The sequence below is a fragment of the Salvia splendens genome, chromosome 13 (assembly GCF_004379255.2).
Source record: "Salvia splendens isolate huo1 chromosome 13, SspV2, whole genome shotgun sequence".
NCBI lineage: Eukaryota > Viridiplantae > Streptophyta > Magnoliopsida > Lamiales > Lamiaceae > Salvia > Salvia splendens.
Window position 1 is genome coordinate 23,212,740 of NC_056044.1, and position 17,016 is coordinate 23,229,755.

Genomic DNA, 17,016 nt, shown 5'->3' on the forward strand with positions numbered 1-17,016 from the left:
TGTTTTGTTATTTGTGAGAAGTAACTATTTTTTTGCTTCAAAAACTTTTTTCTATAAAAATAAAAAAAATACTAGTAGTAAAAATCTCAAATCGCTATATTGAATGCCAAACGTAATTGAGGTTTCATAAAGAGCACGTATAGTTTAGTCTATATCTACTTTGATTACTAACTCTAAATTATACAATTGAAAACGTGTCAATAAATCCATTTACTTTCAACTTAAAAAAGGCTATTTAGTTAAATAAAATGGAATAGTCAATTAAATTATACTTTCGCTTAATTTTTAGTTTATAATAAAATTTAAAAATAAAATATTGAATTACATAATTTCATTTTTTTTCAAATATCTTGCATGTATACAAATCACTATATTTTGTTGATTCTCAAAATGACATTGTTTTATCAGAATAAGTATATTTTCTTTTTTTCTCATTTTTTTTATTTGAACTTAACAATACCATTTTGAGCATTACCAAGATGAGTTTGGCACTCGGATGGGATGATTGAGAAAAATTGTAACTTTGCAATTTCATAATACTATTTTGTTTTCACGTTTCATAGTTTTGATAAAAAAAATGTGCTACTTAGAACATAGTTGGGTAGATGTCTCTGCCTCCCGCAACCCTTACCCAACCAGATAGAGGGTCTTGCCACCAACAATCCCATTGGGTGGTTGGCCCTGGACTTCCACAGCCCTTACTCGCTCAGGTAGGGGGTCTTGCCAAAAACCACCTGGTCCGGTGGTTTTCCTGGATTCTCGAGGAGCTCGTCAGGTAGGGGGTCTTGCCAAAATCCACCTGGTCGGGTGGTTTTCCTGGATTCTCGAGGAGCTCTACCCGATCGGGTGGTGTGCTATCTTTTGAGCTACTCGATCGGGTGACCCCCTATGAGTGTCCGAACCCAATATTTGCTCTCCAATTCCTTTCTTAGCTTGATCCTTCACCCCGGACCTCAATCGATCCAAATTGGTGCCGTACTCAATGTCAAACACTCAGATTCGAGTCACAATATGATATGTGAACTTATATGTGAATATAGCACAAAAGAGTCTTTTGACACACAATACATCTTCCTAGAATACAACCACATGAAATCAACATTACTAAACCTAACTAAATTTCATAAATAAGGAAAGCTTCTATATATGTTAGTGAATTACGCATTTTTTTGAACGCGCGTTCTAGGTAATTCATTACCCAAATGTGTACGTAGGTTAAGCATAGTCCGAATGCATGTTCAATTAAATACGCATTCCCATAATGTGTGTTTATCTGATTTGTAAACCAAAAAATGTTTCTCATATTGAGAACCTATATTCAATATTTTTTCCATTTGAGAATTTTTCCAACTAATATACACGTATATAATTAAAATTGAAAAGAATTATTACAATTGTGTAACTAATAGATTGTGCCTTAATATTCCGTATACATAATGGGATTTTTTCTACGGTTTTTCAATTTGACCCAACAAAACTTATCTTTTTAATTTTTTAAAAAAGATAATATGCTGTCATAGAATGCATGATTAATACTGTAGATACTAGATAGTTGTTTCCCACTATACAGATATGATCTCCTCATTTCTTATGAGTACGATATCATTTATCGGGCAATAACTACCACTATACAGATAGGGTTAGCGATTAACCATAAAAAATAGCTACCACTATATATAGATAATATCTTCCACTAATCAAACTCCTTTGAGAAGGATTTTATATATCAAGTTTGCCATAAATCTATTATTGCAAAGCATCAAGTTTATATGTATGAAACGTAACAGCATAATATATGTATGTATATACTCAAACCAGTCTTTGTTTGGGTTATCTATAAACTATAATTGGTATATTTTCCTAAATATATAATAAAATAAACAAGAACTATTGCGAGTTGCTGTCTTTTAATTTGACAAGTAAAAAAATGCATAATTAAGCTAGGTCTAGTCTAGAGAAGTAGCCAATTTTGGAACAACATAATTGGATAAAACGTTAAACGATTGTATCGATTTTGCGTTCCTTCTCGCAGATTGATTTTCCAGGCTGTAATAAAATCCATATTTGAGATGTCGGTACTCTCATTTCAATGCATATATATTATATAAATCAATTAATAAACATTATTGGACGTGGTGATTGTGTCCTACACAGGAGCTTCTGCATTGTTTGTGATGTTGACTCCCAAAACCATTTATTTTAACATCAAAAGTGAATTCGAATATATTTTTAGTCATTGAAATACTACATTAACAAACCGCCCCCCTAAGGATAAAATTTAGGTATTTGCTACCCATATTTGAATGTAAGGACGCATGGCCGGTTGTTGTAGATGCCACCGCCACTTATCCGCGACTAAATGTTTATGCCTTTTTCGTTTCTACTTTTTCAACCTTTTACCATTATAACATGTACATTTTTTTAGATCATTATCACCAATCACTAAATTATAAGGATTGTTAAGAGTATGATAGATAAACTAATAATAATTGTGAGATCTTTAACTCACTGCACCAAAAAAGTTAGATAAAGGATACTTTTTAAGCTAATAAAGACGCTAATTTGTGTGTCTAATTATATCATCAACGCTTTATAAAGTGTCATTATTGTTAGTGTCCCAATTAAAATTACGAGACGCAAATGGAAACGTCTAAAAAAGTAAAAAGATTAAGATAATTTGTCTTCAACTTAGGGATGCTTTCTTTTGCATCCTAAATTATGATTTAAAAAATTTCCAAATGCTAGTAATTGTGTCTCACTTTTTGTATCCCCAAAAGATAAATTCTTTTTAGTAACGGTAAACATCACTAATGTATGATGCAGTCCAAGAACATTTGGAATATTATAATATTCCTTCATTTGGAACATGAGATTTTATGTTGTTTTTTTTATGAATTGAGTAGAGAGAAAATCAAGTAAAAGAGAAAAGAAAATAGAGATATTTATTTCCATTTTAGAAAATATATCAACTAGAATGAAATATCCAAAATAGAAAAATGTGTCACTATAAATAAGACATGGAGAGTTTTGTTTTATCCATTGAAAGCATTTATATATGATATGATTAATGAAATTGAAATTATTTAATTCGATAACTTACCTTCAAATATGATCTTTAGAGGGAGAGTAAAGGTTCACGATAAAACACCACGTACTTAACTAGTAAGATTATTTTCCTGCAATTAATATATCGAATTTTGGAACCACATTAGGTGGGAATAAATATGGATACTCCTTATTAATACATTTATTTTAGAAAAAGTTATTATTATTCTGATAAGTTATTGCGGTCACCAATTAATTCAAATATCCATTCACCGTAAATCACTTAAATGACCGAGGTAGAAAAAACAATCTTTCTCCAAAAACATAGTAGTATATCAATTTCATATAATAATTATTCTATTAGAAAAGAACGTCAATATTATATTCGACTAGCTAGCATTGGAAAATCAATGAATGGGAACTCTGTAACTTTATTATTCGTTTCACAATTCTAACGTGATAATCTTCTTTTTTGGCAAACCCCTTATCAAGTTTCAAATTAAAAAAATAATAATAAAGCAACCTTTAATTCTTTTGATAACAATTAATTCAGCAGGCCCAAATGGATACACAATATATCATATATAAATAAAATAATAAAGGCGTGGTGCTATTTTTCTATGCAGTGCTAGTGATTGTGAGTAGTGATGATTCTAAAGGGAAGGACACGTAGTTGACTCCCTAAATCTTTGAAGTTGGATGAACGTTTTTCTATAGTGGGGTCACCTCTAACTGTACCCTATTGCATCGAATTCGAAAGTACTTGACGGTGTGGACGGCAAAAAATAGACAGAGTTACTTTTAAATGGGCTTTCGAATTGGCCCAACTTTGTGAATCATATCCTCTTTTGTCACCTAATATCAGGGCCCACAAACATTCGTCGAATGGGAATGGGAAGTCCTGAAATTTATGTTGTCAGAGTCTTGATAGGCAGTCAGTAGATTAAAGTGGCGCGTTACATGTAGTTGACAAGTGATGCACAAATATGCATACCTTAGTTGATTGAGGTTTCACAATTTTGAATTTCTAATACTTGCCTGCTAAGCTATAAAATATGGTTTCTACTACAAACTACCTATAGTTTATGACCACAATTTTCAGTTTTGCTCTTCTAGAATGCCAAGTTTGAGTTGTATGCTGAATAATATATTTCATCTATAACCATCATCAAAATTTTTATCATTTGCTTACGATTTAATCGTTAGATGATTTGATGAACAATCTCAAACCATCTCATACGTCAATGTTTTTAATTGAAATCATTCCCAAATATTAAAAGAGGGGATGTGATCAAATATAATGACAATTCTCCAAACATTTTTTAATTTAAAAAGTAAAATTAATTTCTTGAAAACGAGAGTGAGTAGTGAGTAAATAGCAAGTGAGTAAAGAAAAAAAAAACGAATATAGTGGGCTAATTGGGCCTAATTTGTCATCATATATGAACTGAACTGATTTTCACAAATAGTGGCCCAAGCACTTAAAATATTTGTATGTTTTCTTAGGAATCTATCTTTTCCATTTTATTTCTCTGAAAAGTTGGTTTCTCATTGTTCCTCTCATTTTTATGCCCTCTATAATTATTCCCATTAAAATTTGAAAATATTATTCCCATAAAATTTAAAATATTATTTATCACCATTTTCTCATTAATTTATAACCTATTACCTATGCATATGAGAATTCCATCTACCTCTTTTATGCGAGTAGTAGTATTATTTATTATTCAAAGCTACTTTTAATTTTTTTTTGGTTTGATTAACACTTTGTACTCATCTCTGAAATTGATTCTTGCAAGTTGCAATCAGCGATTTTTCAGTATTCTCGCACATTCGCCCCATTCTTCTGAAGCTTCTTCTAAAAATCCACGCTCTTTCAATAATTATTCATCACGGAGAGCGAATCCGTTGATTGAACAATCCACCTCCTAATTTGCTACACAAATTTCTTCAGATCTTTGCCAATGGCGGAGAAGTCGAGACCTAGCACCTTGTCCGTTTACCTCTACGTCCCAAACATTATCGGTAATCATTCATTTTTCAACCTGCTCAACACTATCGCATCCACTTAATCCATGATTTGACCGCGGTATCCTCTCTTTTCTTCACTCATCCACAGGTTATGTGAGGATTCTAATGAATTGCTATGCTTTTGCGATATGCTTTAAGGATAAGTATCTTTTCTCCCTTTTGTATTTTGTTAGGTAGGATTCGCGTCTCTATCTTGTTCATTTTTCCTTTTTGGTCAATCGTTATTGTGAATCTTATGTTGTGTATTTTTTTTCTAGCTTTGTATGTGATGCATTGGATGGATGGTTTGCACGCAAATTGAATCAAGGTTAGGGTTTATGATCTGCATTTCTCCGTTAATAAGTGTCGATTGCATTGCTTTCTGCTTAAATGGATCGGATGCCTGAATGTTCACACATTGTTGCACAATTGGTCATTCATAGTGTAGATTAGCCTCACCTGCTTTTTACAGTGGAATTTGGAATAACGTGTTGAACCTTGTTTTCCAGTTTCAACATTTGGTGCTGTTCTTGACATGGTGACAGACAGGTACCTTTTGGTTTTAATTTATAATATCTCCTTGATGCTTACTACATATGTGATTCGTTTTTAGTAAGTTTGCTTTTTAATATCCTTGCTTCTTTTTACCAATTTTTTAAAAAAAGTTATCCTGTTTGATTCATTTTACATTGCAGGATAAGCACGGCTTGCCTGTTGGTTGTTCTCTCCCAAGTTTATAGGTAAACTAGATTAGGTTTTTATTGTATCGAATTTCTATAAATATACCACTATATAATAGTCATCACTCGTGATGTTTGCCAGGCCTGGGTTGACTTTCTTGTCATTGCTTGCTCTAGACATTGCCAGTCATTGGTTGCAAATGTATAGGTATTGCTTTGTTACAAACCTTGCAATATGATTGTTCCTTTCTCAGTGATAGATTCCGTATTCACTTACTACTTTGTGCAGTACGTTCTTGGTGGGAAAGAGTAGTCATAAGGATGTTAAAGATAGCAGCAACTGGCTTTTTAAGCTTTACTACAGGAATCGGAAGTTTATGGGTTATTGTTGTGTTTCTTGTGAGGTAGTACTAGCTATTGTCTGTTCCCAGAGATGTGTTCCGAGTTTGATATGTTACTTAATTTGTTGGTTCGGCTGACAGGTGCTTTATATTATATTGTTTCTTCTGGCAAACAATCCGACTGAGAACCTTATTCAAGTAAGTCTCGTATTACTTGATTTTTTCTTATTAGCATTAAATGAGACGTTTACTTATACAAGACTGGCTGATTTTTTGTTATTTCTCTCTCAGGTTTTATTAAACGTTTCAACGCGAAACTGGCTGTACAAGACTCTACTACCTTTGAGTCTTGTTGGATGGGCAATCAAACAACTAATTAACATTATACAGGTAGTACAAAAAACAATGGTATTCCTCATATTGTCTAATGATATCTCTACAAATGTATGCTTAAAATGCTATGCTATGTGCATTCTTAAGTTGGGATTTCTGTGTGCAACTTCTTGGTAAAAATAAGCAAATTTTATGGGGATCCATTAATCTGATTTGTAGTAGTATCTTTTATTTCTTAGTACTCTCTCAAGTTTGCATTTTTCGCATGGTGCATCAATAGAGTAGTCCCAAAAAGGTTCATAGATACTTCCTTTAAAATATAGCAGATGCGACTTTCATGATCATTTCTGCATTCTCCTTGATCTGTCTATCCACAACTCAAACCGCTCATTTGTTTTCTGATTGCAGATGAAGACAGCTGCAGATGCATGTATACTTTATGACATCGCTAAGAAGCATTAGGATGGCATGACAGTCCTTGCATTGTTTCCTGCAAACTTCAAATTTCGTTTTGGTTTGACTTACGCAGCGTATTTATGGATGGGGACACTGGCATTCAGGATTCCAACATGCGTTTTGAATCAGAAGCTGATGATGTGCTTGTCAATGAATTCAAGGGGGATAACGCTTCTCACTGTTCACATTCCTGGGGGTCGTGTTTAACATATACATACTCTTGTCTGCATAGCTCGATGTTGCTTCCCTTTGTAGAAATGTAAAAAAAATGGTTCGGCCACGTTGATTAAAATCAAGCTGAGAATCATTCTTGATCTTTGAATTAGGAGTACAACACTTCGTGATATATATTTTCTGTTTTGCGGTTGCTTCCAAGATTGCTATGCGTTTAATGACAAATTATCTTTCTTCTTTGTTTACATAGTTCCTGAGCTCTTTGATTCTTGATCATAAAGTATCAATGGAAATATTACAATGCACACACATCAAGTATATATAAATGAACATTGTCATAGCACATCTCATACATTTTCAAGAGTATGAAGTGGCAACAATCCCTTTGAAATAGAGAAAACCTGCTTAACTTATGAGGAAATAACTTGCGTTTAAAAATGAGCTTTAGCTCTCAATTTACTAAATCAATCACCTTCAAATCCTCAGCTACATCTCATCTAAACATACCATAGTTCAAGGCTCAGAATGAAAATCAATAGAGACTAAATCCGAAATATTGGCTAACTAGAAGAGAAAGCCCCAACGCAATCGCTATGAGGGAAGACGCCCAAGTGAGCTTCTCTGTTATCCGGGGAACTCTCTCCTTTAGTGCCTCGCTACACGAGCCTATAAAGACAGTATAGCTTCCCATTGCAATGACTGTCCCAACTAGAAACATCAACAAAAACGCAGCACCAGCTAGTCGGGAAGGCAAAGCAAGTGCAGGCAAGATCATCATCAGTGCATCAGGCTGAAGCCCGTGGACAATTCCCGTGGCAAATGTAGCAAATCCGATCTTCTTCTTTCCAACTGGTTGGCTCACAAGGGCTTCGTACTCACTAACATCACATTCGCCATTTTCTAGGGCAACGCAAGGTACAGGGACTTCTGAAGCTTCCCGGATACCCATTCCACCAATGACAAGAAGAGTTAAGCCCACAACTCTTGTCCCCCATGTTCTGATGACCTCAATATGAAGTCGGTCTTTCAAAATCAAAAACAGCAAGCCAAACAGTACCTGGCCAGCATCATGCCCACATCCCCATAGAGCTCCAACAGCAGCACTTTCCATTTTAGAGCGGCCAATTGAGAGTGGAGCTAATGCAGCAAGGTGATCTGGCCCAGATAGTGTGTGCAGACAGCCAGCGAAAAATCCCGTCCACGCACTGCTTAGCAACTCACTGCGAATGAGAGTGTTACCAACTGCGACTGCTGCTGGACCTCCTGACTGGGCTGCAGTTTGGAGACTTGCAATGGCCGGAGATACAGTAGCTGGATGGAGAAATGATAAAATGAATGCTGATAGTAGTATTACCTTCCCAGCATTAACCACCTGTAACAACCAGCCAATAACATTAGGGTTAACTAGTTTAGTTATCCCGATTTTCTATATATGAGCAGTAATTACTTTGACGAGTGCATTATGAATTACATTTGTTATTTGCTCTGTAAAAAAGCAACCTTAGAAAGCAGAGTTACTCAATTTGTCACATAATCAATTATCTGCATATATTTATTATTTTAACTAGTAGTTGACATTAACTAGTCCCTTCTAATCATAAGTTAATGGATATAGAAAACTAAGGCCCATCGTGGTATGATGGAATGGAATGTGATTCCTACTTTCATTCTATTCATTTGCTTGATATGATGGAATGAAAGAGGGAATGGAAAGAAAATGCGAAGGAAATGCAATGAAATTGTCATTTAATTCCTACCTTCATCCCATTCCACCCTCATTCCATTCCATCATACCAAGAAGGGCCTAAAGTCACTTGTTACAATTTTCATACTCCAAAATACAGATTTGGAGAGGTCATTCAGCAATACTATCAGTTTTGGTCTTTGAAAGAGAAAAAATTCAGGAGGAATAATTATAAGCAAATAAGCTTTGATCTTACTCATTATAACGCGTATACCATATGGGAATATAGCCTCCCAGAATAACCCACTTCTTTAGACAACTATGAAAGATATTTTATTTGTTCATAACATTCTGTAATTCTTTCCAAATTTTGTGTTTTTGTCATGCATAAAAGCATACTTTAATTTTCAACACTTGACAAACTACTAATACCACAAAAGATGAAATCTTTGACCACATGATCACATCTGAAGCCCATTATACAAATTCAACACCACATTCAACTTCATATCGATCAAATCGATAGAAGAATATTCATTTTGAGGGCAAACAGAAAGCAAAAAGAAATTTGTCACAAAACCTGGAAAATAAACCCAAAATTGAGCAATCTAAGAAACCAAAAGATAATCACCCAGAAAATTAACAAAAAACAAAATAGCAATACCTTTTGTTGGCGACACAGTTTCTGAGCAAGCCATTTGAGAAGACCCGGCTCCGGCGCAGACCCATCACCGGATTCCACGAGAGGCTCCAAATTAATCTCAGGCGAATTATCCACACCTTTGCGGAAAAGAAAACCTGAGGTGTTGACATTGAGACTGCAGGAAACTGACTTCAATCGGCGCGGAAACGAAGACGAAGGAGACAATGAAGACGGTCGGAGTCGCTGGGGCGAATCCGCTTGAGCGAGTTGTGGAAGAAACGGCGAATTGAGGCGGCGTTTGAGAGGAACGGAATTGGAGTAGATCAACCTCTCCATTTCGTCGCTAATTCCACCAACAATAAATTACCCCTTTATTTGAAAAAAAGAATTGGAAACCAGATTTGAAGTGAAGATAACGCAAAGTCCATAGACTAGGATACTGTCCAGGTTGGCTGGCAGTTACCACTCTCTTTCTTATCTAAAATTCTCACAATATATGTATTTTCTTATTTTTCAATAAGGTCTAACTTGGCCCGCCAGGTAGTATTATGAAGGGGTGTTTAATCAAGGTACGCGGTGATCTTTTAAGAGAGGGCTGTTAATCCAACCTCCCAAAATCTCATACTTGTATTTAAGAGATGTTGCAACTATACGTCGACCCATACTCATTCTTGCAACTCTTCCCGGAACCAACCGTGCTGCCCTTACAGGCCCATTTCTTTCTCTCTTTGTTTTAGTCTTGATAGTATATTTAATTAAATCATCCACGCGATCTAACTCTGGTTTCAAGTAGACTGGATCAATTGAACGTACCCTGTCGACTTTTCACGAAATACTTTGTTTATTACTTATTGTGATAGATTATATAATTGGGAAATGGTATTATACATTCTACGTGTATCAGAATATTATTACTTGTATAAGACAATTATTCAAACAAATTCACAAATTAGAGAGAGACCAAGTTTTGTGACTACTTTGATTAGAAATAATTTAGAATGACCGAACATTTATTTTACCACTCCTTTCTCACTCGTGTAACTGTAACATTTTTAGTCAATTGAGAAAGATGCATTTACTTTTTAGTAAAAAAGTGTTTCTTGAGATTCTTTATTAGCTTTGGAAACTGAAAGAAACATGATAATTGATTAAGGAGTAACTCCTAACCACATTGTTTGAATAAGTTGAAGGTGACGTTGTCGCATGGACAAAGTTGGTGGCTTTCACATCTTCCTTTATAGTAGCTACCAACTAACCTGGAATTATGAATCATCTTTCAGTTTTTTTAAGCGATCAACTTAGACTAGTTTGGAGATATTTTCTAAGTAGAATTTATAATTCATTTTCTAACCTTTTTAAAATACATAATTCGATATCCTTTCGTTACAAATGATATTAAGAGAAGTGTTCAACGTATTTGTCCTGCCAATTGGGAAATGTCAAAGCAAAATAAGGAATGGTGAAATGATGTCAACATTATTATGAATTTATGTGGATCTTTATATTGTCTTATTATCATCGCATATTATACCATGAAAGTTCTTTGTCAAATATTTTGACGAAAAGTTTCAATAAGTATAAAAGCAATACAACTAATCAAGAGATGTTGAACTGCAGCTCGAAATTTGGTTTTGAGTCATGTTTTTTTTTTTTTTAAAGGAGGATCAACGATGGTTCCCCCATCTACCCCCGAAGTGACTCGGACCCTCGGTCTAACGGTCGGAGGTGAAGCGTCTTACCACCGAGCTACGCTTCGTTGTCGGGTTGGGAAGGAATGAGTCTGCATAACCAACCTCCCCCAAGCACGGGTCCAGGCCAGTGACTCAAAAACCCCCAGGGGAAATTAATCCCCAAGATGGGCCATCAGGAGTAGAAAACGTGACCTCCAGGATGGCGCGGTATCCTTACCCCTCAACCACTTGAGCTAATGGGCTAGGATTGGTTTTGAGTCATGTTTGATCAACTAGACTTCATGGGTAGGATATTATATCTTGACTAGCATATGTTTGATTAATTAGTTTGACTTATATTTTTTTAGATAAATTATTAAAGTTTAATCAAATTTGTGTATCACGTATTTTTAAAATCAATTTAAAAGATCATGAAATTTAATATTGTTTGCAATTATTGCAATCATTGTTGGGTTAAATAATAATCTTTATGTACTGAAAACAATATCGTTTAAATGAAAAACATTAGTGATACATTAGTGAAAACATAGCCAGACTTTTTTTTCCGATAATTGCAACAAATCTTAATTTAATTATTTTTCAATTGATTTTTGGGGCGAAATAAAGTTTGATTAGTTTATACTAGTAGTATTTGGTAAATTGGTAGTCACTTTCTTATAGCAATTGAAAGCGGCCATATTTCTAATTAATAATATATCGTGGCTTCCACACGCGGCCATGCAATTTCCAATCACTGTCTTGTGCCTCTCACATGCAGTCTTGCATATACCACACGCCTTCCTACAAATTACTGTATATGTTTCAACTACATATATAAACATTCTTAATTCATTCATAATCTGAATAGAACAAATAAACACATTTGTTTTGATAATGTTACAGTATACTTAATGTGATGGTTCAATAATGCACATTCAAATTTAATATTAGTACTATAATATTGTAATTGTTCATGAAGGCGTGGGGACTTGCAATCTTGGTGAAGGCCGAGATGTTCGGTTACAAGATCATGTAACTAATAATTTAGAATCTTAGATATTTGTAATCTTCTGTAAGTTGTTAGGCACTAAATTTGTAATAGGATAATTAGTAACTTAGCACAATATGCTGTGAATTATCATCCACCAACTTGTGGAGTAATAGTGTTTTGATGTTGTATTTGGATATTGTAAGAGACAGTCATCATTTTGAAAAATTACAGTATATTTTTACCCCTAAAAGTTAAACATAGGATAATTTTTTAAAAAATAAACATGGTAAGGTGTAATAGACGAATAGAGACAGCAATATTTTATAAGTAATAGTATTAATAAAAAAAAATAATGAGTGTTTATGTAAATCCTGGTGGATTTGGCCCAATAAAGTATGGATTGATATCCGGTGGAGTGAAGAGATGTGGGCCAATATAATTTGTATTGGGCTGATTTAGATAGTAGGCAGATAGTTTAGGTAGAAATTTATATCTAAGCTGGGATTTCGATTTTTATTTTTGTAGAGGGATAGTTTAGACATAATCCGATAATCAGGTAATGAGGGCTTTAGTTTGAAATTAGGGTGTATAGTAGTATAGTGTAAGCATGTGCGATTTAGCTACAGCTGGGGATCTGTTATCGATACACTAGGTCATGTCATGTATTTACCTGCAGAGCATAGCTGAGTTGGTTCCACAGTCATTGAGGAGTGTTTTGAGGAAGGGCTTCTTGTAGGTTCGTGCACAGCTAACTAACTTCCCTTTTTGCAGGCCATTGAGTACATCCTTCGTCGGGCCGGGCTGGGCTGGGCTGGGGTGTGAGGAACCCTTAGGGTTAATTTGTCCCAAATATAATAACTCAAATAATTAATTTGTGAGGATATAGTTTTATAACCAATCATTTTAATAATCGTAGTAGCAAGATTACCGGTATTTAATTCTTGGTAATCATCAAGTCCAAGTTATTAACTTTGGAAAACATTAATATAAAGTTGTACTGCATGTTTAACATCTATAAATTTGAAAATTCACTTTACAATAATAAGAATATCGCCAACGGTTCTCTAGAAATGTCTACCAAATATTTATGCTTCTCTATTTACTTTTCTAGGGAACATCTTTTTTTGTCCATAAACTTTATTAAAGTATCATTTCAGGTACGTGAACTTTGAAAATATCATTTGAACATCGTCAACTATGAGTTAATATCAATCGAAGTACGTTTTAATATTTCCAAGTTTTTTTTCAGACGAAAATACCCTCAATACCTTTAAGGGTACATATTTTTAATAAACTTATCACATATTCATATTTTTTGTAAATATATTCACTATATAATTTTGACTAATTTTTTAAATTTAATTTGACCTTTAATATTATCACTTAATTTTGTGACATACAAGAAAAGTTCCTTCTTCGTATAATTAAAGACCTTCTTCATATAATTAAAGACTTTTAAAATATTTTTGAGGTATGGATATTCGTAAGATTTAATCTCACAGTCAATAGACGATACTTGAATATCTTTACTATATATTTTTGACTGTATATTTTTGACAATATATCAATATTCAAGTATCGTCTATTGACGGTGACAATAATTTTTGCAAGTATCCATATCTTAAAAATATTTTAAAATTCTTTAATTATAAAAAGTTGTAGAAGGAGCTTTGAACTTTTCTTGCATATCACAAAATTAAGTGATAATATTAAATGTCAAATTATATTTAGAAAATTCTTCAAAAAAATATATAGTAAAGATATTTATAAAAAAAATATGAGTATGTGATAAGTTTATTAAAAATATGTACCCTTTAAGGTATTAAGGGTATTTTCGTCCGAAAAAACTTGAAAATAGTAAAAAAGTACTTTGATTGATATTAATCCATAGTTGACGGACCTCAAATGATATTTTCAAAGTTCGCGGACCTAAAATGATACTTTGACAAAGTTCGTGGACCAAAAAAGATGTTCTCTCTTACTTCTTTAAACATCGGCTTCACTCTCAAACAAAATCTTTTTATAAACAAAGATGAAAGGATTATGGTAAAAATGCATATATATTACTCCAGCCACTTCCATATATGCATATATGCATAATATAATTCAAAGCAAGGCAAATAATTATTGATATGGATTTGAATTAGTGTTTATTATATCCATCTTCAAAGTTTTCCGTTGATACTTTACCTAACTCCTTTGTGAAATAACAAAATTGAAATTCTGATAAGAAAAAAAGTGCCCCGAATTGTCATTTAATTGTAATATCGTATGCCGTAATTGGAAAATTATGTATTGATTGAGGTATCTAAATAGTTCTCCAAATTTTATATACGTGACTTGCCCCTATAACAATGTGTGTTTGGAATGGTAATTATTCGATATAATTGATCAAATCTTTGTTTTTCCATATATCATTGTTGAGTATTATACTAGATCACTATATATTGTGTCCAAATTAAACAATTAAGAGTTAAATGGATAGGGACAGTTCCAAATAAAGGACAGCATAATTGACGACGATTCCACCTAATCTCTAACATAATGTGGTCACAGATAAGCTTTGTCTTGAAAAAATATCGAATATTGAAAGTATATATGCTAAGTAATGTGATAAGCTTATGTCATTTTTTTACTTTTTAACATGTAGTCTCCAAAGTTTCTTCCACTTTTTTTTTTTAATTTTATAAACATGAAATGTGCTCAAGCTATAATTCATTGACGAACTAAAATGAAAATCAAGCTAATTTATTTTAACCATATATACATCAATAATTATTTCTATTCCAAATGTATACATAATATTATGAGATTGTATATAACATATGATTCATATTGAACATGGATGTATTTGGATCTATGCATAAAAAACTCAGAGGGTATTTTTATCTTATAGAAGAATAGTTATTCCTCATTAGCACCTACGTCATATTTTAGTGTCCTTTGTCTTTGTTTGCAAACCAAGTACTACATCCTTCACCCTTGAGTAATCTTTAGGTTAAGGAAAATGATTTCACTTGTAAAAAAAGGCTTGATCCTGAGAATTATTCCAATATCGGTAAATATAAGACGTAAAAAGTACATTTTCTATATTCCAAGGACAAATTAACCCAATTAGCTTGTGTTAGGTAACACATCCACATTTATCAAACTTTCTCTTACGTAATGATGATTATAGCACATTCGGTTCCTATCTATTCCACCAACACATTCATTTGTCATATTAATGATATCATTACATTTGCTTAAGCAAATAGTAACAAAGTCACCCTTCACGAATTTTACAGTAGTTACTTGATCATATCAATATATTTTCTTATATTGGTATTTAAAAAGAGAAATACATTGACCATTTCTGAGTATGATTGTGGTTAGAGGTGCCCAAAAAGATTTAAGGTTCCGGCGGTTAATCGTGAAATCGTAACCGGCGGTTACGGTTCCAAACGAAACCGTGAGAGTTTATTCTAACTGAAACCGTCGATTTTAGAATCTTGGTTCGATTGAGGTTTGAAAGTTTCAGAACCGAAACCGTGCTGGAACCGTCGGTTCCGGCAGGTTCCAAACCGGAACCGCGAAAAACCCTCAGAAAACAGTGAAACTGAGTCGCAACCGCAAAAAACCACCGAAAATGATGGTTCGAAATCGTGAAAAACCGTCGGAAAATCACTGGTTCGAAACCGAAACCTAATCCGTCAGTTTTGGAATCGAAACCGTAACCGCGAAACACACTCGCGGTTCAGTTCCAGTTCGAACCGTGGACACCTCTAAATTTGTGGTATGACCATGAGATAAATAGAGTAAACAATAACAATTTAATACTACCCATAGTAATACTTTTGAAATAATTATTTATCTTCTGTACTTCTATAGACATTCAAATAATGAGACTCTTGATGAGGGAAGTCAAAGATTCAACCTTAATAGTGTCTACTGAAAAGTTTTCACCTTTTTACAAAACTATTATTTGAATTATGTTAAGTGGCGGATCTAGGGGTCAGGAGGGGGCGGTCGCCCCCTCCGTGCGACTATTTTTCCCTTATCGGGATGTAAAATTACTATGTTTGTCCCCCCCCCCCCCTTTGCCTTCGGCATCACCCCGAACAACGAAAAAAATAGTCATGTCCACACTAAATCAAGCTAATACTATATATTCCGCCCCCTTCGTTTCCGAATCCTGGATCCGCCAGTGATTATGTCCCACAAATTTGGCTGATTACATATCACACACACACACGTTGCATGACTAATTTTTCATATGATGAATTATATTAGAGAAATTATACACAGCCTCTTAAAATAATAGTCTTAGTTATTAGGCATCGGGACAAAATTACAAGGTTTTAAATTGCAAACACGTTGGATGACATAAGTTTTGAATAAGATGTTAATTAACACAAAATTATAAGGACAAATGCAAAAACAAATTGTACAAATCTTCATATATGAGTATATTTTAGTGGACGAGAGAGTACAATATAATCAGAATATCCCAAATAATTCGATTTTGAAATCAAATAGTAGTAGATTACAGAAGGCATTTATTTAATGATTAGTAAAAAGAAAACAAAGAAATTGGCATTTGAATTTGAAAATCGGAAAAGGACATGTATGTAACCGTTGGAATTTGGATTAGCTGCGATGTATGGACAGATCAATACATCATTGTCTCACACTCATTACCAAACCACCCACTTTATCCCCCCACCTATCCAACTCTCTCGAATAAACAATTGAACTTTTACAAATACTATTATTAGTAGTATAATTATGAGAATATTAATTTGGACTTTCTTAAAATTTGTAAAGATACTATCATTATAACTAGTAACAAGTGCCATAATTTCATATCAATAGAGACTCGTGCCCAAAAATGTCCCAAACAACATAAGTATAAAACATTATAAAATCGAAAGGTTTCCCACATTAATACAAATCGAAATAACCATAAAGGAACTGAACATGTCGGCCCCACTTGAAATTCATGTAATT

At 33.7% G+C, this 17,016-nt stretch overlaps 2 protein-coding genes across 2 annotated transcripts; one reads left to right on the forward strand and one right to left on the reverse strand.

The window, feature by feature from the left end:
* Positions 1–4,974: 4,974 nt before the first annotated feature.
* Positions 4,975–7,240, forward strand: LOC121762195 (probable CDP-diacylglycerol--inositol 3-phosphatidyltransferase 2). The gene is made up of 10 exons (XM_042158003.1): positions 4,975–5,070; positions 5,165–5,249; positions 5,334–5,383; positions 5,565–5,604; positions 5,751–5,795; positions 5,878–5,943; positions 6,025–6,139; positions 6,218–6,274; positions 6,368–6,466; positions 6,818–7,240. Exons 1-10 carry the CDS (start codon positions 5,010–5,012, stop codon positions 6,869–6,871), a joined length of 672 nt encoding a protein of 223 aa, XP_042013937.1. The 5' UTR covers positions 4,975–5,009; the 3' UTR covers positions 6,872–7,240.
* Positions 7,241–7,332: 92 nt separating this feature from the next.
* LOC121762194 lies at positions 7,333–9,839 on the reverse strand. The gene is made up of 2 exons (XM_042158002.1): positions 9,388–9,839; positions 7,333–8,411 (listed from the first exon to the last, which is right to left on the reverse strand). The coding sequence occupies exons 1-2, from the start codon at positions 9,700–9,702 to the stop codon at positions 7,572–7,574; spliced, it is 1,155 nt and encodes a 384-aa protein (XP_042013936.1). The 5' UTR covers positions 9,703–9,839; the 3' UTR covers positions 7,333–7,571.
* Positions 9,840–17,016: the final 7,177 nt, after the last annotated feature.